The 26,110-nt window shown below is 36.4% G+C and overlaps 1 protein-coding gene across 3 annotated transcripts in view; it reads left to right on the top strand.

The window, feature by feature from the left end:
* nkain2 (sodium/potassium transporting ATPase interacting 2) overlaps positions 1-26,110 on the top strand; it is a gene marked incomplete at its 3' end in the record, with an annotated part of 167,416 nt that overhangs the window by 137,407 nt on the left and 3,899 nt on the right. For 2 of the 3 annotated variants that reach the window (XM_084090533.1, XM_084090535.1), the window contains 2 exons: positions 15,626-15,686; positions 22,327-22,408. In XM_084090533.1, coding sequence (XP_083946659.1) covers positions 15,626-15,686; positions 22,327-22,408 — 143 coding nt within the window. Of the gene's footprint in view, positions 1-15,625; positions 15,687-22,326; positions 22,413-26,110 lie in introns of those variants that run through there. The other variant, XM_084090534.1, reaches the window with a different exon arrangement.

Genomic DNA, 26,110 nt, shown 5'->3' with positions numbered 1-26,110 from the left:
GCAGGCGATTGCCATCAGCTCTCGTAAATGTCAACACTAGGCCGAACTCCCCCGGTGATCTTATTCAAAGTCTATTTTTGTTTCTTTTTATCCATTTGTTGACCCCTTTCATTCTCTTTCTTGTCTTGCTATTTTCTCCGTCATTCTGCCGGAGTGAGTAACGATGCGGGCCGCGGCTGAGTGACAGGAGGTCTGATATCTCCGGTGCGGCTGACGTGGCCGAGCATCTCATCTGATAAGTCAGAGAAATCGGAGACCAAGGCTGAATGGCGGAGCCCTATTACTCAAACACCACACGAGCAAGAAGTTGACAAGAATCAGCTGAGAAGAGCTAGTTGTATACAGCCGTGATCAGAATTATTGGCGCCCTTGGTAAATATGATCAAAAAAGGCTGTGACAATGAATCTGCATTGTGTATCCTTTTGTTGTTTCATTCAAAAATCACTTCAACAAGTAAAACAAATGAAAGTGTGTGTATGATTGGGGGATGGGGTCACATTATGAAATAAATGTTTTTCTCTAATACACTTGGCCACAATTATTGGTACCCATAGAAATTGTTATGAGTAAAATATCTCTGAAGTATATTCCCCTTTATATTTACAATTTTCAGCACACCAGAGTGACTAAGAACATGAAATTATCCATTCTCCAGAATATAGTTCTGATGTGCTGCAAAAGATTGTTGAGCTTCACAGAAAAAGTGGCTGTAAGAAAATAGCTAAAGCATTGAAAATTCCCATTTCCACCATCAAGGCAATAATTACGAAGTCCCAATAAACAGGAAACGCTACGAATCTACATAGAAGAGGACATGTTATCTCGTCTTAATGGAGGATAGTTTGAGTGGCTAAAGACTCTCCAAGGATCACAGCTGGAGAATTGCAGCATATTCAGTTGTAAGACACTACTGGAACTTCAAACGGAATTGGTTCTATGGTCTGATGAAACTAAATAAAGAGAAATTCCATCATGACAATGATCCAAATCAACACAAACATTGGTCACTGAGCACAAAGTAAAGGTTCTGCCATGACCGTGCCAGTCTCCAGACCTGAACCCTATTAGAAAACCGAAGAGTGCATCAACTTGGACTTGGGAATCTGAAGGATCTGGAGAGATACTGTGTGGAGGAATGGTGTCTGATCTCTTGTCAGGTGTTCTCCAAACTCATCTGGCATAATTGGAGAAAACTCAGAGCTATCTTGGCAAAAGGAGGTTTAAAAAAATATTTAATAAAGAGGTGCTATTAATTGTGGCCAATATGTATTAGAGAAAAACATTTAATTCATAATGAGATTTTCCCCCATTTTCATTTGGTTTACTTCAATGAAAGTTTTTTTTGTGATTTTATTTTTTTATTTTTAAAAAAAGGTCAAAAGGATTAATAATGCATATTTATTTTGACAGATTTCTTTGTTCATATTTAGCAAGGGTGCCAATAATTCTGACCAGAGGCTGTATACACATACACACACACACACACACGTATAATGTCTTTGAAGCTGATCTTTTGAGCATTGAGAGAGAAAGCCAGCAAGAAAGAGAACTGGTAAATTACTTGGAAGCTTATCTCATCTGAATACTCTGAGGTGAGTGACAGGCAGGGATCTTATGGTTCTTCATCATACAAGTCATTAATCTGTCAGAGTCTGGACGAGATCAATGTTCAACACGTATAACATATGGTATTAGCGGCTGGACTCAAACCAAGCCAGACTGAAATCAAATAACTGTCAAATCTGTCATTGTTATAGTAGGCAGAGATTTTTTTTCTATGCATCTGTTATGACATAGAGAGATTATTCCAAAGCCCTGACAAAACAAACATGCAATTTATTTACTATAATCGTTTGCAAGGTTTTTTTTCCAAGCAATCACATCTCTGTACCTTCCAGTAGCCACGCCATCCAATATAAACCAACCCACCACCTGCAGGCTTCAGTTTTAAATCCTTTTGTCTGTTCCTCTGTTTGTCAGGATAGAACCTTTCACTTACACAGTTATACTCCACCAGGAAAGAAAATATTTCTGGCGTGTTATAAAATTGCCATTACTGATGGAGGGCTTCGGGAGGTCACTGAAGCAATTATCCGTGAGTCGTTGCGGCTTTGCTCCAAGTGAAGCCTGACCTCTCGATCTCAGCTGGACACCTGCCCACCACCCATCTTTGCCTTCTAAAATATGAGCGCTAACACATCAGGAGGCCTGAGGTCTGCCAAGCATTATGTCGTGTGTCTCATTCGGTTCGCAAATTATTCCTCCTGCTGTCTGAACAAGCTCATGAGGCTGCCTTTATGATTTGTGTGTTTTATGCCATTCTGTATTGAGTCACAACTCAATAGCATCACTCCTGGCGGCGCTTTTGTCACTTTCCAGAGTGTAAAACCGGAAATGCGAAGCAAGCGTGCACCATCGTGCTCCAGGCTTTTGGCACTCTTGGCAACCGGTATGCAGAGCAGGTATTCAAACATTATTTTGTCAAGATCAATGAGATGTCTGAATTCATTACTGTAAACAAAGAGCAATTATGCTCTTTACTTAGAGAGTCGGCTTTTACAGCAGACAATCAATCCAGGCACAATGGAGCTGGGAGCTCAGGGCCACGATATGAATTACCATCAAGTGAAGGAAAAACAGCTCTGCAGAAGCCAGTAAAAATTAAAGAAACCAGAGCTGAAATGCATAAATCCATCAAAGTATGAATGAAGCATGTTACCTACTTATATTATATTATATTATATTATATTATATTATATTATATTATATTATATTATATTATATTATATTATATTATATTATATTGTTATATTATGTTATATTATATTATATTATATTATATTATATTATATTATATATTATTTTAGATACACTAATATTTGTTATTATATCATTTTATTTTTAATGGGTTGATATGAATCTTTCCTTTTTTTTTTTTTTTTTTACATATTTCACACCAAATTCAATAGAAATAAATTATTTTGTTAAATTTAAATTTAAGGTACACCCCCCTTCTCCAATTCTCATTATTGTAATGTAAATAATCCTGATATGTATTTTATATTTTGAATTATTTATACAGCCTGATATACTGTTTGTTTGTACACAAAGCTAAAGCTAAGGTGTGCAGTTATTTTAATTGTTCAAAGGAATTGTTAAATATAGCCTACAGTTTATGCATTGAGTAGCATGTCAGGTTTCTCAGTTTAATGTGAATGGACAGTTATTTAGAAACATGTCTATTGACACTTTATATTTATTAATTATTATATCATTTTGTTTGGTCCTGTTGGTTTTACTGAAAGTATTTTATATGTAATTAATGAATCTTTGATTAATTAATTAATTACAGTTTTTCTCGATTGTTTACACACATTTTCTGAAAGCATGCCTCATATTCTCAGAACTCTACACACAAATCCAAAAACACACACACAATGGGCAAAACCCCTCAATTCTCCTGCAAAATGAAACTTTACATTCAAAACAATGTTATTTCTTCTCAAAATGTTTTTTTTTTTTTAAATGACACACACAAACCATCATATGAACAGACATTTATAAGAACCAGTTGAACACTGATGTGCTCAGTGTAAAACACTATGATGAATGGAAAACACTTCTTCTCCATTCATCATAATGATTTAGGCCTTTTTTTGTTCAGTGTTACACTTTCTACAGACAGTACATACATAAGTGTGTTGTAAAATATTTGAGAATATTGTTTTTATACTCAGAACACACAAATACATGGTAACAAATATATTTTATTTTTCCCACAAAAACAATATACACAGTGTACATCCCAACCAACACAAAGTTGTACATACAGTGATCTACATACAAAACAACAGAAGAATTGACTGTATACAGTTACAGTAAAAAAAAAAAAAAAATCCAATGTTGGCATCCATTGCTCCATTGAAGAGCTGACCTGTTGCCCTTTTATGCTAAAGCTCTGATTGCTAATTGTAAAACTGTGTGACGGGTGTTTGCCCATGTGATGAGTCAGTGTGCATATTTGAATGGCAGTGTGTTCCTTGTGAAAACAAGAGATTTTCTGCATGAAAATTGTGCCAAAAGCAGATAATTGTGTGTAGTGTTTTGAAAAAAGTGTGTTTTAGAACTGCAATTTGAGTGTAAAGCAGGAATTGTGCTTGTAGTTCCAGCAGGATTGGCTCAGGGGGTTGGTGAATGAGTTACATGTTGTGGTCATTGTGTCTCAAGTACCAGAATTTGTGTGTAAACAATTGAGAAAAACTGTAATAACAAATAAGTTGTTTTTTAATGAAGAAATTGGTAATTTGTTTCTTAAAATTTTGGGATAAATTATTATCTATGCATTCGTGAGATTCTTTGTAAAAGAAACACATAGCTATTGTGAATCATATTTGTTATTAATAAGAAAAATTCCAAATAGCAAAGAGTAAAATGGAGAAAGCTGATCTGTATCCTGCTGCATGTCAGACTTTTTACATACAGTATAATATCCATCTCAAGAAAGAGGCCTTTACTGTGGGTGGATTAAAACTGCTTTTTTCTGGTCTCCGTTCTTTGGAGAGTTCATAGGCGACACAGAGGTGTGATTTCTTCATTCGCTCCTCTCCTGCCATGTCAGGTTCGGTGCGGCAGATCACCAATATGCTTATGGAGCGCTGTAGTCTATGAAGGTCTGTGTTGTGTGTTTCTCAAGAAGTGCAGCAGCAGCAGAGCTTCATCTATGAACATTGGGTGCTACTGTGTCATAGAGAAGCTTATCCCCTCTGGCTAAGTGCCTGCTCAATTGTGAAAGTGGAAAATTGGGTGTGATGTGTTGTTTGGGAATCAAAGCAGTTGAGATGAAAGTGTTGGCTTTACTCACTTTTTTGTGTTCCTTCCCCACTAACACTGGCGAGTTCTGCCAATTGTCAACAAAGCGAAAACTCTTAGTGTGTAACTGACTCACGGACTGTTGCCCTTTAGAAAAACATTGGCAGCTATAGATACTGAGTTAAAGTCTATTATCTGTGATTTATGAAGAAGAAATTGCTAAAAACATTTGGAAGAGGGTCGACTGCATTTTTTGATTTTGGTTTTGATGCGTAAGCAGTGTCAGGTGATCAATTCACAGTGAAAAAAATGCCTCACTTGGTCATTAATTTAGCTTGCCTGCCTGAGAAACCTCTGTTTGTGATACTCTATTCTAGCTGATTTATTTAGCAAACATTTTAATTTATTTCATTAAATAATATCGAATAATTTTATTAAATATTCTATATTATAATAATATTATATTAAATAATGTTTATTTATTTATTAATTTATCCTATTGATCATTTCAATAATTTCTGTGCAAATTGAAATTATTTATTGGATGCAAGTGCACTATGGAAAAATGTGCACTGTGGCAAAAAAGACTGTCTGCTTTGTCCATACAGTAAGTTTAGCTTTTATTTAAAGTGGCCATCTGACTGTGCTAGACTGTAGTGTTTAATGCACCTTGGAGTGCCATATAAATACTATGGCCAATACCATACCACTCATTCAGTATCATAGTATATGTCAAAGTACATATTTTCTCATATAAAAATGACCCCAGTGATCTCACGTGCCTCCATAACACTTTCTTAAAAACCTCTTTTCCCTCTTCGCATGATTTTTCTTATAAAATGACTCTTTAGGAGTTGAGAACTCAAGGCGGTGAATGAAGGGAGTTCTTAGCCGTGTTTAAAAAGCTAAAAAGGTTCATTTAGCATTGCTAACAAGACTTCACTTTGCTAGCTCTGAGCTATAGCGTGGCCTTAGCCGCACTAATGTACTGCATCTAATTCAGATTAACAGCCAGGTGGACAATGCCTAAGGAGGTCAACACTGAAATTGTTTTCTTATCGAGGACTAAAAGGCAGCGCTAGGTTAAAAAGTGACTTTCTGAAACCAGAAATGTTTTTTTTTTAACAAAGTATTAGTGTTTGTGCCTCAGATTGAAAATGCTCTGAAATTTATTTTAGATGATCTGAACTGTAAATGAGGCTTTGAATATTTCATTATTTTATTCCTTCGGCATTTGTTGAAGGTCAAAGATGGTATGTCTTTTATTTCTGTAGCCTAGAGCAAAAGACCCAATCAAACATACTTTACAAGTGAAATACTGTACCATTAAACTGTAATAAAATAGTGTTGCGATGATGTTTCGGGTGGTTGCTATACTGGCCCAAGTCAAAAGATCGAGTCTTTGTCTCTATTAGATGATTTATGCAGGGAAGTTTAATACTTAGGGATTTGAACAAACCCTTAACCTTCATTTCGAGTTGCAGTTATTATTATGGCAACACTTTACAATAAGGTTTCATTTGTTAACTACATTAGTTAACATGGACTAATAATGAACTGCATTTATTTATTTATTAATCTTTGTTAATGTTATTTTCAACATTTACTAATACATAATTCTAATCAAAAGTTGTATTGGTAACACTTTACAATAAGGTTCAATAGTTAACTACATTAGTTAACATGAACTAATAATGAACTGCACTTATACAGCATTTGTTCATCTTTGTTAATGTTAATTTCAACATTTACTAATACTTTATTAAAATCTTGTTAAAGGGTTAGTTCACCCAAAAATGAAAATTCTGTCAGTAATTACTCACCCTCATGTTGTTCCAACCGCGTAAGACCTTCGTTCATCTTCGGAACATAAATTAAGATATTTTTGATGAAATCTGAGTGCTGGATTACTTCTCCATAGGCTGCTAGGTGGCCGAAACTTGCTGGCCCAGAAAAGTTATTAAAGAGATCGTTAATATAGTCCAAGTGACTACAGTGGCTCAATCTTAAGTTTATCAAGCGACGAGAATACTTTTTGTGCGCAAAAACAAACAAAAATAACGACTTTATTCCACTATTCATTTCCTTCTCTCTGGGCCTCGTAGTGTTTTTGCGCAGCGCGTCTGTGTTGCACGTCAACACACATCACACACATGACCAGCGTCGGCCAATAGTGAGCCTACGTGGTGACGTGTAACACAGATGCGCTGCGCTAAAACACTACGTGAACCAACTAGAGGCCCAGAGAGAAGGAAATGAATAGTGGAATAAAGTCGTTATTTTTGTTTGTTTTTGCGCACAAAAAGTATTTTCGTCGCTTGATATACTTAAGATTGAGCCACTGTAGTCACTTGGACTATATTAACGATCTCTTTAATAACTTTTCTGGGCCAGCAAGTTTCGGTCACCTAGCAGCCTATGGAGAAGTAATCCAGCACTCAGATTTCATCAAAAATATCTTAATTTGTGTTCCGAAGATGAACGAAGGTCTTACGCGGTTGGAACAACATGAGGGTGAGTAATTACTGACAGAATTTTCATTTTTGGGTAATCTAACCCTTTAACATTAGGTAATGCACTGTGAACTAACATGAACAAACAATGAACAGCTTTATTTTCATTAACTAACATTAACAAAGATTAACAAAAACAGTAGTAAATGTATTGCTCATTGTTAGTTCATGTTAGTTAATACATTTACTAATGTTTAATAAAGGAACCTTATTGTAAAGTGTTACCGTTGTATTTGTTAACATATGCACTGTGAAGTAACATGAAATGAACAGCTGTATTTTTATTAATGTTGTTACAGTAACAAATGTACTGAGTTAGTTGGGTTAACTAATGTTAACAAATGAAACCTTACTGTAAAGTTGTTACCGTTATTGTGTGTTGGTTGATTTACTGAAAAAACTGTTTGACTTTACCACGATGAGTAATAAAAAACACATCACTTCTCCTCTTGCCCTATAAAAGACCTCAACGGCAATATAATCAGCATTTCTTTGTGTCAGCTGTCCGCGTTTTACAAGAACACGGCCGTTCTTACCGGTTGTCTATTTAAATCATTTCATAAAGAGTGTATAAAGCATTCACTTGATTTGTGCTGAGAATGCTGTGTTAAAAAAAAAAAAAAACACAATGCCGACTGCCTCAGAATAAGTGTTTGCACTTGGAAGATTGCAGAAGACGTTTGGTGCGTCAGAACACGGGTGGTTGTTGGCATGTTAAGTAGCTCACTAGCGCAGTCTATAAAAGCCAGGAGTGAGCAGCCCACCTGGAGAGAGGCTCGGCGCCCGAGGAAGAAGTCAAGGACATGTGAATTAGTCCAAGCCGCCAAGTGCGAGAGCGCAGTTTGAAGCAGGCATCCACATTGCCACAGAAATGGGTTGACTGATGCTGTGTCAACATCCTAAATTGATTAAGCCAAGCTATTCTGCCCAGAAAAAAGTGAAAGAGAAAGTAGGTTATGTAGGAGACTGTAAGAACAGATCTTAATGAAAGTGAAGAAACGCTAGAACAGCAGTCATCCGAAGATTTGTTTCGATGGGTCTGCAAGATTTTGTACTTTTTATAAGTCTCTCATGCTCACCAAGGCTGCATGTATTTGATCTACAGTAAAAACAGTAATATTGTAAAATAAAAGCTGAATTTTCAGCATCATTACTCCAGTCTTCAGTGTCACATGATCCTTCAGAAATCATTCTAATATGTTCAGTTGGTTGTTTTGATGAACAGAAAGTTCAAAAGAACAGCATTTATTTGAAATAGATTTTTGTAACAATGCAAAAGTCCTTACTGTCATTTGATCAATTTACAGTTTTTCTCGAGTGTTTACACACATTTTCTGAAAGCATGCCTCATATTCTCAGAACTCTACACACAAATCCAAAAAAAACACACACAATTGGCAAATCCCCTCAATTCCCCTGCAAAATTAAACTTTACATTCAAAACAATGTTATTTCTTCTCAAAATGGTATTTTGTTTTCAAATGACACACACAAACCATCATATGAATAGACATTTATAAGAACCAGTTGAACACTGATGTGCTCAGTGTAAAACACTATGATGAATGCAAAACACTTCTTCTCCATTCATCATAATGATTTAGGCCTTTTTTTGTTCAGTGTTACACTTTCTACAGACAGTACATACATAAGTGTGTTGTAAAATATTTGAGAATATTGTTTTTATACTCAGAACACACAAATACATGGTAACAAATATATTTTATTTTTCCCACAAAAAAAATTTACACAGTGTACATCCCAACCAACACAAAGTTGTACATACAGTGATCTACATACAAAACAACAGAAGAATTGACTGTATACAGTTACAGTAAAAAAAAAAAAAAAATCCAATGTTGGCATCCATTGCTCCATTGAAGAGCTGACCGGTTGCCCTTTTATGCTAAAGCTCTGATTGCTAATTGTAAAACTGTGTGACGGGTGTTTGCCCATGTGATGAGTCAGTGTGTGTATCTGAATGGCAGTGTGTTCCTTGTGAAAACAAGAGATTTTCTGCATGAAAATTGTGCCAAAAGCAGAGAATTGTGTGTAGTGTTTTGAAAAAGGTGTGTTTTAGAACTGCAATTTGAGTGTAAAGCAGGAATTGTGCTTGTAGTTCCAGCAGGATTGGCTCAGGGGGTTGGTGAATGAGTTACATGTTGTGGTCATTGTGTCTCAAGTACCAGAAAATGTGTGTAAACAATTGAGAAAAACTGTAATGCATCCTTGCTGAATAAAAATTTTGAACTGTAGTGTGTAATATTTTGGATAGCTTACATTTATTTTATTTTATTACAGCAGCAAAAAAATAAAAACAGACCTTTAAATTCTCAGGGTTAGAGAGAGGAATGAAAAAGACTTGTCACTTCTTCATAAAATTGCAGAAAATGGATAATAGTGAAATGATTTGTTGAAGTGCACTGCACTTCTTTTAATATTATAGATATCATTCAGTGGAAACTAGTTCTATGTTAATGGCTACACTGTAAAAAAAATGCTGTAGTTATGCAGCTGTTTGCCAGTAACTTACTGTAGATTTAAATTGATGTTATTTAACTGGCAACTTTGCATGAGGCTGTTATTTTAGTTTTATTCTGTAAAGATAAAGACTTGTTAATGTTTAATGTTCATTTAACTTTGAACAAACTGTTGCCAGTTAAATAACATCAATTTAAATCTACAGTAAGTTACTGGCAAGCAGCTGCCAGTAATACTGTAATTTCTACAGATTTTTTTTACAGTGTAAGCTTTGTACAACTACCCAAAATATTTCAAGCTTTAGAGGATGTACAAGGCTGATCAAAGATGACCTTGTGCTGGAAGAGACAATCAAGCTATTTCCTGTCAAGTCAGAATTCACTTCATTTTTGTTGTTTTTCTATCTTTTGTTTTGATAAATGAATGTATTCAGAGGCACTTATATGGGAGATAAATTCTTTATTCTGACTGTAATAGGATGTAAATCAGTGTAACAAGCACACAAAATTGTGCTATTCTGTGTCATGTAAGACATGCAGCCTGTTTCTGTGTAAGTCTTTAGCGGATGTAGCTTCAATAACATTTGCGTTCCTAACGTGCTAAAGCCTTTTTTCAATGTGAAGTGAATCGAGTTGCTCCATGCTTTGAAGATAAACATATTAAACATTAAAACTCGTTAATCGAAACTGCAGGTGATGAAGAATGAGCAAGCTTGTACGTGAGGTTCAACTTTAAGACGCTTGCATCGAGATCAATCCTTGCTCCCAGATGCATCCTCAATTATTTAGCACCTCTTTAGAAACCCTGCATGTATTATTCACATGTATAGAATCTAAATTCAGTCTTGTCTATTGGGAATGACATGGCAGAGGAAGAGGGTACACAATACAACAGTGTGTGTGTGTGTGTGTGTGTGTGTGTGTGTGTGTGTGTGTGTGTGTGTGTGTGTGTGTGTGTGTGTGTGTGTGTGTGTGTGTGTGTGTGTGTGTGTGTGTGTGTGTGAGAGAGAGAGAGCTGTTTAAAGTAGCACACCATCATTCAACTCTTACTCTCATTTCTTATTATTACTCATCTCTACATGCATGGAATATCCAGATGACAGTGGAGTGCACTGTAAAAAGTGATCAGTTGACTTAACTTAAAAACCCGTTGCCATAAAATGAATAAGTAAATAAACATCATGCGTAATTGGAAAAATTAAGTTATGTGGAATTGTCAAGTTAACATAACTTTATTTTTTCAATTACGCATGTAGTTTATTTTCTTGACAATTTTAAGGCAGTGGGATTCCTCACTTTTTTTAAGTCAACTGATCACTTTTTACAGTGTGTGGAATATGTATCCCATAGGGGTGTGACGAGATCTCGTGTTACGAGATCTCGCGAGATTAAAACGCGACGAGATTTCTCGTCGAGGTGAAACTTTGTCTCGTGAGTTAAAAAAAAAAAAAAAAAAAAAACTTTGTACGGTGAGTTGTTGTGATGTCAGCGTGATGGAGCGTGAGGGTGAAATTTGTATTGAAGATGCCCCTGCCACTTTTAAATCATTTGTGTGCCGGGCCAATCGCACACACACTCCGCACACACACACACTCACTGTCCCTCGCTCACTCACTCACTCGCGCGCACACACACACACACACACACGCTCACTCGCGCGCGCACACACGCACACTCACTGTAACCGCACTCTCACTCTCACTCTCGCTCACACTCAACCCGTCGTGGAGGACCGTTAAAATTAAACATGCTAGTCTTTCTGTCGTGATGTCGTGAAGCATCACAGACGCGTTGTCGCCCACTATGACACACTATACGAAATGAAACGATCGAATCTTGCGTCCCGACGCCCGTTGTCCTTTACGAGTCTCCACGAAACGGATCGTGCCAAAATCGCGCTAAAATAGTGTAATCTGAACCAGGCAGGTAATAAACATTTGACCTATCACGCAAAGAACCTATTAAAGCACTAAGACATGGGAACAGTATAGCTTAAAGTCATATCGACATCGCAATATTAAACAATGTTATCGCACATCGCAGCTTTTCCACATATCGTGCAGCCCTGCCCAAAGGTCACTGCTGCCAGAAATCGTCTACATGCTTATATTCTTGAAAAAGAACATGACCATATCTTAGGCTTATCTTAGTTAATTTATCTCTTTTTCATGCTTGAAGAAAAAAATTGTTTCTGTTTGAACTTGTAGTTTTGAGAGAGCAGTACTTTGATTATGGATACACACTTACTGTTTGCATTTAAAGTGTTATTTCAGTTATTTATATTTATTTTATTTATACTGTTTTATTTTTTTATGTTCGATTTGTGGAAAGGAGTTAGATTTCTCATGTGAAATCGTACAGGGAGAAGTAGAGTTTATAGCAAAACATTTTGCAGTGTTTGCATGTCCTTTACTGCATAGAATTCATTAAAATAGAAGTAAAATAACATTCATTACAAGTTGATTTCAAAATGCACATAAATTGTTTTGCATTTTGTGATTTTCAGTTGAATAAAAGACTATTTTCCATTCACATATTTCATCATTGAGGATTTCTTAAAAATTGTGTAAAAATCTCGTCTTGTCTCGTTCTCGTGAACCCAATCTCGTGTCTCGTCTCGTCTCGTGGAGTAAGCGTCTCGTCACACCCCTAGTATCCCACAATGCAGTGTGCTTTACTTGACCTTCCATTTACATTGTGAGTATTGTGTCTAGTACTTTTTGTATAGTAATGTATGCACTGAGTAGTAATATATTTACATAAACAAATTTTCTATATCATTATATATATTTGTTTTGTACAATATATATATATATATATATATATTTGTTCCAAAATGTAATTTAATATTGGAAATGTTTTTCTGGTCTAAAAGTACATTTTGAAGTATGTTTTGATATTTGTGGTTCTACATTATTTGTTCTACATTACATTTTATTTATATATTTCCTTTAGCCATGCTGTTATTTAGCATGCTATTTTTTTGCCATATTGGAGTAAACAGTTTGCCACCATTCCATTCCAAGTCTTTTGCTCTGCTCTGTATCACACAGCTAGTACAGACTATTTTTATTACAGCCCACTAATTTGGTTTACATCTTTTGCAAACTCAATGGGGCAGATGATAGCATCGGGTAATCAAAAGAGCAGCCTGCATTGTGTATGTTGAACCCTAATCCACCCCTTTCCCCACACAAACACACAGACGCTGGCTGCTAGCCGCCTCCATTGTCTCCTCATCCGTGCAGCTTGCTGTATCCAAGGAACTGGGAACCAGAATACTGTCTGGTCCAATACGTGCTGAGCCGAGGTGACAGCACATTGGGCCCTTGTCCTTCACATAGCAGTGCGGTATTATGTAAATGACCCTGTCTGGGTACGGATTGCATGTGTGTGAGTGTGGCCTCATGCTCTCCACTGCCGCTGGGAAGGAGGAGGGAGTGGTACATTATTCCGTGTAAATGAGAGCAAGACCTTGAGGTATTCTCGGAATCCTAAATCCTCCCATTTACCGCCGCACTGTGATTATCTGGAGGGATTGGACCGGGAATGCAGTCCTGGACAGTTTATTCTGTGAGTTTAGTTAAATGAACTGCTCAAATGATAAGAAATGACGATACATAAACACTCTTGTAAACACGGTCGCATTCTAGAGCATCCCCTGAGGGGACACGAGTTTGTATCTCGTAGAAAAGCAAATGGCGGTCAGCCTCTTAATTATAAGCTCAAGTCTGGGTGGCCTTTTTAGGAGGATGTCGAAGTACATTTGCTCTAAGCGCATGTGGCACATTAAAAATAACATGTTGGGGTACTCATAAAAGGTTATTTTGTGTTACTTTTTCTTACCATTAACGTGTCTCTCTTGTCCATAGTGGAAGTGCTTTGATTGTTTTTTGTTTTTTTTTATTGCTAGTTTTAATCCACCCAGCATATACTACCTTTTAAAGGTTTGTGGTCAGTAAGGTTTTTTTCTTTTCTTTTTTTTTTTTAAAGAAATTGATACTTTTATTCAGCAAGGATGCATTACATTGTTACAAAAATCATTTTAAAATAAATGCTGTTCTTTTCATCAGAACGGTTTCCACAAAAATATTAAGCAGCACACCTGTTTTCAACATTGAAAATAATATAAAGATGTTTCTTGAGCATCAAAACAGCATATGAGAATGATTTCTGAAGAATCATGTGACTGAAGCCTGGAATGATGCTGAAAATTCAGCTTTGCTGAACATCAATTAACCATATTATATTACAATAGTTATTTATAATCTGAATTAGTATTATATATTTTAAATCATTATTAAGTATGAACAACTATAAGTAATGAATTCAACTGGATTTTACTGAAGCACTAAGATTTATTTACTACAGCTGAAGGAAAGACTATATGGTGCTCTGTATATGACTGACTCATGATACACACTTTCTAGGCTCAGCACATACTAAAATAACTCCTACAACGTTTCTACACCTTTTTCTTCCCACATATACGGAACTGAAAGGTTTTTGTGTATTTGTTATTAAATAATAGTAACATATAAGTGTAGTTAAAATTTAAAAAGCAACTGGTTACCTCATTACTTGGAATAAACTCAAGTAAACTTTGTGTTTGTGCTGGTCTTGTAGACCTTGATTTTGCGGTGCAGACGAATGGACTTCAAGCTGTCCCACTCTATAATTTCTCTTGATTCGATCAGAGATGTCCAATCAGTCCAGTTCTATAAAATCATGGGTTTAACACACAACAACAGGGCTCTCTGATGAAGAGGGTTTCTAAAAACCACAGCTGTGCTCCCTGAGCTTTTTAAAGAGTCTGCTCCGTGTAGATCCAAGCCTTTTGTTTGACCAGTAAATGTGTTTACAGTACTCGAAATTCTCGTACGATCTTTTCATCATCATTTCACATTTATCCCTCTTCAAGTCCCAAGTGTGCCTCCGACCGACTTTTTCATTAAACACGGACGCTGATGAGTGATTCAGAGCCAGGAAAATTGGAGCTTTGTGCATCCGTGTGCTTGCAGGATTCAGAAGTGCTGTGTTTTGGAGCGACAGAGACGATGAGGCTCCAACATTTCTGCTTCGCACTGTCCTCATTGCTCTAAAGACCCATTTCCTGTGGCGGTGTCTCAGTTTGATGTGAAGCTCTCGCCGATACAACACCTGTTTCATCAATGAAAATATGCCTACCACCCTCTATCTTTGATCTCTTCGTTCTCTCCTGTTTTTAATACAGATTCTCTCTCATTTGACCAAAACATAAACGTGTTTTCTCTACTGTTAAAAAAAATTATCTTTTTTTATGTCTAATTAACCGAATGAACTACTAATGGTCTTCCATGGTTCTTATTCTGGTTTAATTACCACGTGAAATGATTTGCCAAACAGTTTTATTTCCTTTGTTAATGTATTTCTGTTGAAAGAGTAAGTTGGGTTTTGTCAAAGTAAAATCATGATTTGTCATTCTAAAGAGCATTTTATTCGATTCCTCAATCATTTTGGTCAGTTTCTTGAGAAAGAATATTTTACATTTTAAATGTGTGTATATTATAAAAGTTTATTTTTAGCATATGGAAATGTTTCTTCTTGTGCTTACACTTGAAAAGAGCCACTAGTTTCTTAAATTTTTAGTTTAAATTTTTGATCCAACATCAACTTGAAGTTTCCAGACAGTCTGTCAGAACAACGCAAAAGGAGTGCTGGGAATGTTTGGGAAACATTATTATTCCAGTTCCATTTGTTGCCTTACTCTTAACCTTAATATAGGGAAATTGATTAGTGCGGCTGATTATTCTAATCAGTGTTGTTTTCTGTTCTCTTCACAGCTTGCTGGGTTCATCTATGCCTGTTATGTTGTGAAGCTCATTTCAGAAGAGGAGGACAGCTGTGAGTATATCTTCATAACTGAGTCATGAGTGTGTTTTTTTATGTATGAAATCTAAAATGACATTGTGTGTATGTCATTATATATATACTAGGGGTGTAACGGTACACAGAAGTCTCAGTTCGGTGCGTACCTCGGTACCTCACGCTAGGTTTCTTTTCATTTATTTTGAACAGACAGTGGTGCAAATTACAGTTTGTTTTATCTAGTGGCATTTAGTCCCCTAGTTGGTACAGTACTTCCTCCTTATAATTATTTAAAAATTATATTATAATGATTTATATATATATATATATAAATGAATATAAGGATTATTTAAATAGAAATATGTAAAAAACAACTATATAGAGAGAAATAAAGAATAAATAAAATATTACATTTTATATATAAAAAAAAAAATTGTTTTTGTTAAATTGCCATTTGAAAGAAGCATCTAATATGACTTGTTTAATCTTATTTTTAGTTAAAAACCTAAACTTCTAAAGATGCATGAGATATATATATATATATATATATATATATATATATATATATATATATATATATATATATATATATATCAGATTTTTATATTCACAGATATCGAGCATGCACTTTACGCCTTAGCATTGTAGGGGAATATTTGTTTCCTGCTCTTGGTGACAGATCTTTAGCCTAGTTTGAATGCCCCAGTAAACAGTTGAATTTAGATGTTCCAGAATCTAAAAGATTGCTTTTATTGATCCTAAACGACCAGCCTGTGGCCTTGTGTTTTAAAGTAAGGAATAAAATTGTTCCCATTGTAATGTTCAGACAACCACACTTAGCACCACTGCAGCCACTGCCACTCTGAGACACATGAATCATTCTCTTTAATCGCCTTCCGTCCTGATAAAAGACTGGAAAGCATAATAATCACAATGAACTGATTGATAATATGTAAAAGGAATAGTTCACCCAAAATGAAAATTCTGGTCATTTACTTATACTCGCATGTAACCAAACCTGTATGACTTTATTTCTTTGGAACACAAAAAGAGAATGCAAATCATATACCTTCATTAGACTTGGAATATGCACCACTTTTATGATACTTTTATGGTGCTTTTTTTGTTGTTTCACTTTCATTATATTGAAAACAGTGGGCAACATTTCCCCATTTGTGTTCCACAGAATAAAGAAACTCTATTCATTTACTGTGTTTTGCCTTCAGATGCTTGCAACTTTTTCTTGGGAGAGCCTTTTGAGGAATATAGCTACAATAACAAAGGATATGCAGCCTAAACCTGGCATACAAGATCAATACTGTTGTTCTCTTGCAGAGGCAATCCTTATTTTCCCCTTTTCTCATCATTCTCACATCACCAAGCAACTAAAACAGAAAGAGATGCATGTAAAAGTGTGTGTGTGGCTGTTTATTTGTTAGGCATCCTCCTTCTTTGTCCTGTATTTTCAATGCATTTTATAATTTCACAATCAGAGTAATCAGAATCATTAAACTTTACTTTGTATGTAATTAAGCATGGCCGTATTTGGAGGGCCAGCCTCTCATTAAACGGAGTCCCTTCACTACACTTTAAGATCACGAAGAGGGAGCCCTGTGGCAGAATACATCCAGTGTAGCATGATGTTCTATTAGTTCAGGATATTTGTGTGTATTTGAGTTTTATGCATGAGTTCATTGGGATGTTGGTCCAAGCCAGAGCGTGATCCATTATATATATCATTTGTTTATGCTTTTGAATGCATTAAAGAATGTATGCTTTTGAAAGAAGACTCTTATGCTCACTAAGGCTGAATTCATTTGATTTATTCGATTCCAACATTAATATATATATATATATATATATATATATATATATATATATATATATATATATATATATATATATAAAATATAATATATTATAATAAATAATAATAAAGGAATTAAATAATTAAAGGATTAAAAGGGATTCCCTTCACAGGTTTCCTTGTGCATGAAATCCCCCAGATGCCAGCAAGCCAATGAGAATGCGGGACAATGATGATGATACATAACAACCGAGCGTATAGGCGCCAAAGCTGTTATGGATCTGCTTACACTGAACCCTCAGTAAATGGCAGATTTGAAGAAAATTATCATCATTCAGCAGATGAAAAAATGTCAGGCAGTTACATATCACCAACATTTTATCATGTGGTCATTTATCATTTATCGAACATTACACATACAGAGTAAAGTTTAATGATTCTGATTACTCTGCTTATGAAATTATAAAATGTATTGAAAATACAGGACAAAGAAGGAGGATGCCTAACAAATGTGGCCTTTATGGTACACCCCAAACAAGTAATTTATTGTGTTTATATTAATTAGCATGTAAATATTTATGGCTTGGGTATGCAGAGCATTCGGAGCTTATTTGGCCTGCATGCCCCTGATATATATAGTTCAGTCATGAAACTCTAGAGGGCGCAGGCTGATAGGTCATTTGCATGCAATCTGCAAGCAATCACATCATTACCACATGGCACAAGCTGATTTGCCTCTGAAATTGCTTGCTCAACATTTAAAGGAACCATATGTAAGAAATGTATTTCAATTAATCATAAAATGGCCCTGATATGTCACTAGACATTAAGAAATCATGTTCATTTCAAATACTCATATCACTGACAACGGTAGTCCGGCCAGGATATTGTCATTTAAAAGTGAAGTTGCAACCCTCAACTGATGTTGATGTTGTCATGTTGTGTTTTGGCCTGATGCGCCACCCTCCACCTATCTACTAATCACGAAGTCAGTAGTGTGTCAGTAGTGCATTCGGGTTGCCAGCTCTGCTCTAGTTACCACAGCTGCAGCTACAAACGTGTCAGATAAAAAATGTCTAACGTTACGAAACCTAAAAGACCTTGTTATGAATCCGAATACCTACCGTTACAAGTTAGACTAACAGCTAGTGTTCTAACAATGTACTGTCACATACAAGCGTACATCTTTACGATTGTATTTGGCTAATCGCCATTAGTAAATTTTTGCGATTCATAATTACTTCGCAAAACATCTCTCATGAAGCATAAACATAATTAACAGAAAAAAAACGTACTGTGTAGGACTCGTCACATGCCATTGGAAGCTCCTTGTAGCAGCCTACGTTCCTGCTGGATCCTACGTTCCTTTGAATAGTATGGTTCATTGTTTGCTGTAAGCTAGTCCTGTAGTGCGCTATCAGAGTTCCTTTGAAACCCTCCACCTCCCCCAGCTCCACCTACCTAGATCTGCTATCTTACATGCTCACAGCAGTGTGTCTGTGTATCTATTATTAGAAGTAGCAAGTCTATACTTTCTCTGCAGCAGTATAACAGATCTAGTCCATCAAAACCCAAAACATTAACACTGCCATATTCAATAGCATGCTAAAAGTATTCAGAGAATATATATCATGGGTTGAATGACTTCAAGTCGACATTTATGTGATTAAAGTAGCTGATGACATCATTAATGAACAAATAAGCCAGAACCTTGAGCTGTTGGTGCGTTCCAGATGAGGTTGTATAATCAAACATATGGTAAAATGAAACATATCTTGTGGAACACTCTCGGAGTATGCATTTATTTGTCATTTTAACTATTGGAAACATAGCGTAAATGTGGACTTTAAAGATTTCTTATCCTGTTGTGTCCTCTATAGGCCATGATCAGTGACTAGTTGACGTCAAGCTTAAAGCGTCTTGGCAGAGCATTAATTTAATATGCTGATGAGGCTTCACCTACTTCCTGTGGTGAAAAAAAACATCTTAAATCAGAATCCCTAGAAATTTGCAGATTATGTGCAACAGCCTTATTCAGCTTTATGAATAAAACTCTCCAATTAAGCAATGTGTTCAAAAACGAAATAATTTCATCCTCTCACGTAAACCAGTTTATTGACATTAGATTAGCAAAAACTTCTGCCGCCACTCTGTTCGGTTAACTTCCTCAAACTTAATTCAGCAGCGCTCCTGGTGTCCAATGAGGTTCCTGATTGCCTCAATCAGTGATCAGGAGAGATTCTAGAACATCTGTGTAATTGGAAATCCTTCTTGAAAGTCTCTCCCAATCAGTCCATGGGTAGCGGTTTGAGTGACTGGCGGAGCGCTTGTGATGAAAGACACGCGGCTGCATGGCAATTTTAGTGTCCATTGAGATTTTATCAATAGTGTTCCAAAGGTGGCCATAGGAAGATTCTACTGAGGAATATAATGGTTGAAGCTCTGAATCCTCCAAGCAGGTGAACTATATTGATGGCTTGGTCCCTGAGGCATGTAGAAACACTAATCAGGAAGCCATATTGGCCATTACGGCTTTAATTAATATAGTGCATGAAGCACCTCCGCAAAGGTAATGAACAGCTCAAACCAATCAACACGGTCCGCACGTAATTACAGCTACTATCAAGGGTAACGTCCCAGGGCCCATTTAAAGAAAGGACAGTATTTAAATGAGTCTGCCTCTGAGAGAACGAAAAAACAAGAGCGAGAGAATTAGGAAGTGTCAGTGCGCACAAGTTATAGGGAAACACTTTTTGCATCTATAACAAGGAAATTAGGTTAAGGCTTTCCTTCTGGGGATATGCAATCAGGCTTTGTGGTTGCAGGGAGGTGGGAACTCATGCTGATAGTCTTTGTGCGCCGCGTGCGGTTTACAAATGCCTTTGTCGGAGAAAAAGCTTTGGAAAGGCGAAGCCAAAACAATAAAACTCGTAAAGCTTTGCTATATGGAGTCTGTGAGGAGAAAACGTCCATCTCAGCCTAATTCCCTGCAGCGCCGGTGCCACTGAAATGGCTTCTTTCTGGGATGTGTCGCTTAAAGCAGAATAAATAGCTATTTGAGTCATTTTGTTGAGGTCGAGAGATGGTTGTTGTATGTCTTTGAATGCTAATGCCGTAGCTCAAGGCGGCCCATAGACCCCCGATCTGTCCGCTTTGTTTTTTTACTTCATTACTGGATCAGTGATCCCAGCATTTCCCATTATCTTGGCAGGACTAGCTAGGAGGAATTTCAGCAGTAAAACAACTTGAGATATTTGTTCCATTGGGAAGGGGAAATGTTTTAAAAGCTGTTTAAGGGCACATATCTGCCTCAAGGCAATCTATTTTAACATTTACCCCCTGCAGATATATTTATAAAGGACATTAACATGAGAATGTTCTGAAGTGCAGCGCACAGTAGTTTAAATTTCTTCCATTTTTTGGATGTTTGGATGTTTAAATGTTTTCCATTTGAAATGTTATTTTGTGAATTTTTTTATATGCCCTAGCATTTAAAAGTTTGGGGTCAGTAAGATGATACAGAAATTGCATTAGATTGATCAAAAGTCACACTGAAGACTGAAGTAATGGCAACTTTGCCATCACAGCTGTAATCTACATTTTAAAGGGGTCATGACATGTGAAATCAAATTTGCCTTGATCGTTTGACATATAATAGGTCTTTGTACCATCAAAACATCTTGCAAGTTTCATGGCTTAAAACGTACTCCTCATCATAATCAAATCATTTATTTAATCAAGTCACAAAAACGTCTCTTTTGGATATTGTGGGATTTGTGACATGGGGAAAACTGCCATATAGGCCTACATATGTTTAATATTATCTCATAATTTGGCACCAGGTATATTAGGATGCTGTCACTTTAAGACCTGACGCATGGACCCATTATACTGTTACACGTTTACTGTTACATCTTTTTCTACTACATTCACACTGTGTTTGTGAATACTTGCCAACACCGGAATTTTGACATTATTAATTTTGACATTTTGCGTGTATTTGACTGATTAAGCGCAATAAGTAGTGAAAATTATAAGTTGTCGGAGAGATAAAATGTGAGAGCGAGAACGCGCAGCTGGTATCCTGCATTGGATCCAATTAAAAAAAAAAATTAAATATTGTATTAGGACTGTCAATCAATTTTAAAGAAATTACAGAATTAATGAAATGAAATCCAATCAAGTTCAGATAACATATATATGTTGAGAGTGTAAAATGCTAACAGTGTCTCGCTGAAGTGAACGCTCTGTATTATAACACCAGAACAAGCTTCTGACCTCTGCGGGTCCCCAGATAACACTGATCAGGACAAAGGTCTAATTCAACAATGAGACCTACGTGGATTAGGGGATTTGTAGGTATATGCCCCCTAAAATCTATCATCAGAATGATAATCATTTCAGTCTTCCCCTCTCCTTCTGTTTGGGATGCACGAGAGAAGCTCTCTGCTAATTCCACAGCTTATCTCCTGTGTTCGTTAGTCTAGGAAACAGCCTTGGATTTCCAAAGCCTGGATCTTTATCACACACTTTATTACCTTTGCATCTTTGTGGAAAGCCCAGATACCCGGGTCTTCCAGGGCCTGAAACAGCTGGTGGGCCCTCACAGAGGGGCCGGGGGGCTAATCCTGTCAGCTTGCCTTATGTTAGCCTATCATATTATCTGACCGGCAGCGTGCCACAAGCCGGCCTCCAAAGATATCAGTCTCATAGAGGGTACGGTCGCTGTTCATCCACTACACATGATTATCACACTGACACACACGGGATACAAAACCAAAAGGTGCTTATTTGAATGAACGACAACCCTAAAAAGCATTAAATAATCCTCTCGTTCTTTCCCCATTTCTTTCCCTCTCTTTTCTTTAGTTGACTTTATAGGAGGGTTTGATTCATACGGTTACCAAGGGCCACAGAAGACATCGCATTTGCAACTACAACCAATGTACATGTAAGTATCACTACCACAAATGGTTTTATCTATCTATCTATCTATCTATCTATCTATCTATCTATCTATCTACGTCAAATAAAACAATCAAAAGTGTATATCATGTTATCAAAAAAACATGATTTTGTTGAATTAATAAATCCTAATTTTATTTCTTACTGAACAAAAAAAAAATATATTATTTGAATAACTTTTTTACAGATTAGAATACCACAGGAATATGTAAGTAATGTAAGGACCCAACCGTTTTGTGCGGCAGCCATAGTTGTGCTCTCACGTGTTTGTGTCTGGGTTCACAACACTCTCTGTTGGACATGCTGGACATTCCACAAAGTGGTGGTCCGTGACAGATCAGGAGCAAAACAAAACCCTTAGGAGTATGTCTAGTGGAACATCTCTAAGAAATAATATCATTGTCAGTCTAGCTGGGACAATAGCTTTGGTCAATATTAGGGGGGGTGATCTGTTTGCTTTGTCTCTGTTGGCAGCTTAAATGTTTATGAGGAAGTAGTTGAATGCTCAGAGGTGGAACTGGGTGATCGTTGGGAGATTTAAGAGGATTTGGCTTATTGACACTGATCAATTGGTGATTGTGTTCTATAGAGTCAGCCTTTATGTCCACAATGCACTCCATTATGCCAGGAGGTGAGACAGCAATGCGATCAAAGCTTAGGCCTTTTATCTAAATAGAGACAGCTCTTTGATGGAAGACCAAACCGAACTAAAGGAGGGTTTGGGGGAGTCACTGAAAATTAGGGAAATACTTCAAAACTATGCAGCAGATCTGATTTATATTCTAGTCTGCCACCCATTCGCAAAAAAATAAAATAAAATAAAAACAACTCTTAAAGAAAGTAAGTGTCTTTAATGTGGATAGAAAGCTATAAGTAAGCCATTAATAGGCCATTAATGTAAATATAGGCACTATCAAAACTAAACCAGCCAGCATATGACAGGAGCAAGCAATGACATGTTTTTCTGGCGTGACTATCTGTTTGTCCAATTAATGGAAGCTTGGGGTGTATTTGGGATTTGAGATGAGACCCTTCATCTTTAGCCAAGGTTATACTATAGTTAACTAAAACTTAAGGGTATGTTTACACGACAACAATGTACTAAAAATGGAAAGTTTTTCCTTTGCTTTTTTCGCATAAAGGCGACAACGTTCACAAGGATCCACGAAAACGACTAAAATGGCTGTATTCTGCTGCCAGGCCAGTAGATGGCGATGTCACTTTGTAAAGAAACACTACACCCCTATAGACTGAACACGTAATACGAATGCTCTTTTTTTTCGTTTTAGTTTTTAGCACATTAGTTTTCACAAATTTAGCATTTTTGTAGTTTACATGGAGACGATAACGGTATCGTTTTCAAAAACCTGATTTCAAGAGCTTGCGGTTTCAGGCCGCCTAAATGAACAGAAATTGATTTTTATTGAAATTGAATTTTTTTTAAATTGAAAACGGTGTCGTGTAAACAGCCCTTAAAACCATATATGTAACTTGAAATAAAATAAATGTTAACTGAAATAATATATATGTAAACTTCAACTTTAGTTCACCCTATGGCTTCATCTAAAGTCGTCTTTGGCCTGTGGGTGACATCAGCCCAACTGATGTGAAAACATATGGCGGGGCTCCAAATGTGCCTGTCACTAGTTTTGGAACACAAGTGACACTGACGGCAAAATACCAGCCGGAACATTCCCCGCCATCCTCCAGGGAAGGAAGGGCTCAGCTGAGCTGCCCAGCGCCACAGTCTAGACACAGGGAAAAAATCTGAATGGAATCCTGCCAGTGATATGCGATCAGAAACGAGACCCCATATGGAGTTGATTTACCAATAATACAGACTTATAGTTTGTCCCTAGAGAATTCACATTAAGGTTTCCCTTGTGGAAGCTTGTGACGAAATAATTCAGAAAAATCATATTACGATAACACGTTATATCCACATATTGTTCAAAAGACTTTTTGAAAGAAATCACCAAGGCCTCATTTATTTGATCAAAAATACAGTAAAAACTGTAATATTGTGAAATATTATTGCAATTTAAAATAACTCTTCATGTTAATGCATTAAATAATGTTAATGAATAAAACTTTATTGTTAAGTGTTACTAAAGTAATTGATCAGCGGAATACATTTGTTATTATTATTAGTGAAATTAATTGTTATTATGAAATATTTTTGGGTGCTGCTTCATTATTCCATGCATTTTCATTTTCTGCCACCAATGTATATTGCAGAAAGGTGCAATTACATGGGCTTAGATCAGTGATGGGTAACAATGCTTTATGCAACTCCGTCCTCGTCTTCTGGGAACAGATGCTGTAAAATTGGGATTAATGAGGATTACACCGAATCCAGAGAAAGACTACAGAGAAAATTAATTATTCTCTTAAAGAGCCGCACCCCCTCTGTACCCACGGGTGCTCCCCTAGTCTTATTTGGTGAAAGTGTCTTGTTGAAAATGCACTGAATATTCACTTTCAGCCAATGTTTTGTATTTATTACATGGCTGGCTGACTAAATCATTCTGTCACGTCATGAGTCTCTTGCCTTTGTAAATGTCAGACTCTCACTTTTCCATAATTCATTGGAGTGCTTTGAATGGCAGGTCCATCCATAAGCAGATGGCATATTTTGATATTTCGGGGAGGAGGTTTTTCTACGCGTGCTCCTGTGAAAGCATGTGCGTGTGTGTTGTTTTTTAGTGTATTTTTTTGAGATGCAGTGTGGAGAAGAATAGAATAATGAAAAGTGGAAAAGGTCACAGCTAATAATTAGTTAGAAGGGCAGGATGACATGAGAGAAAAAAATTGAACTCACAATGCAACAAAAAAAAAACACAAATAGGTCTACAGTGGCTCTAAAACATACTTGGAGACTTAAACATACAGATCTAACCTATTATGCTATTTTAAAGGTTCCTCATTTTGTTTTGAAGGTCTCCTACAATAGGTTTAGATGCATCCATGGTCAAAAAACACTTTACTTTTCTCATAATATACATTGCAGGTTCACCTATTTTCTCACAGTGTCTGAAACGGTTCAATAAAGGATTCGTCTCTCTCCTCCTTCCAATGAAGAACATAGGTTGGCATTATGCAAATTTGTTACAAACGAAACCTACATAGGTTTTTGCAGGAAGTAAGACAGGAATTACTGACAACTCATTTCATTCAATTCAGAATTGGTTCTTTCTTTTAGGAGACAATAACTCAGTTTATCGTAACCTTTGATCTTTGATATTACACACAACATGAAAGGTAATATCCGAAAAAGCATAAAAGGGGCACTTTAATGTATGAATTGCCTTAGATTCAAAGTATAAAATTAAGTGTCATCTGCAAACAAATGATGCTCGAGGTATAACCACATACGTACTACATCACATCTTCCACTAACATTTGACAACCTGAAAGTGTCCATTTTTTGTCTTTATTTAACACTGTAATCTAGTGTTTTGTATTGATGTGGTTCAGAGGCATCATTCCCATTCTAACTGAGGGAGCACTTTTCCAAAAAATATTGTATTTCAAATTTATCTTTGATTAATAAATGAAGTTGCACACATTTTGTGTATAAAGAAGTGTTTGTCTAATACGCTGTGGCAGAAATCACCCATTAATGTCGAAATCTGGTCAGTCTAGTCGAGATCTGCAACTCATACCACTCAAAATATCGAATATATAG

Source organism: Abramis brama (genome assembly GCF_963993115.1).
Source record: "Abramis brama genome assembly, chromosome: 18".
NCBI lineage: Eukaryota > Metazoa > Chordata > Actinopteri > Cypriniformes > Leuciscidae > Abramis > Abramis brama.
Note: the sequence above shows the minus strand (reverse complement) of the source record. Positions and strands in the feature narration are given on the sequence as shown.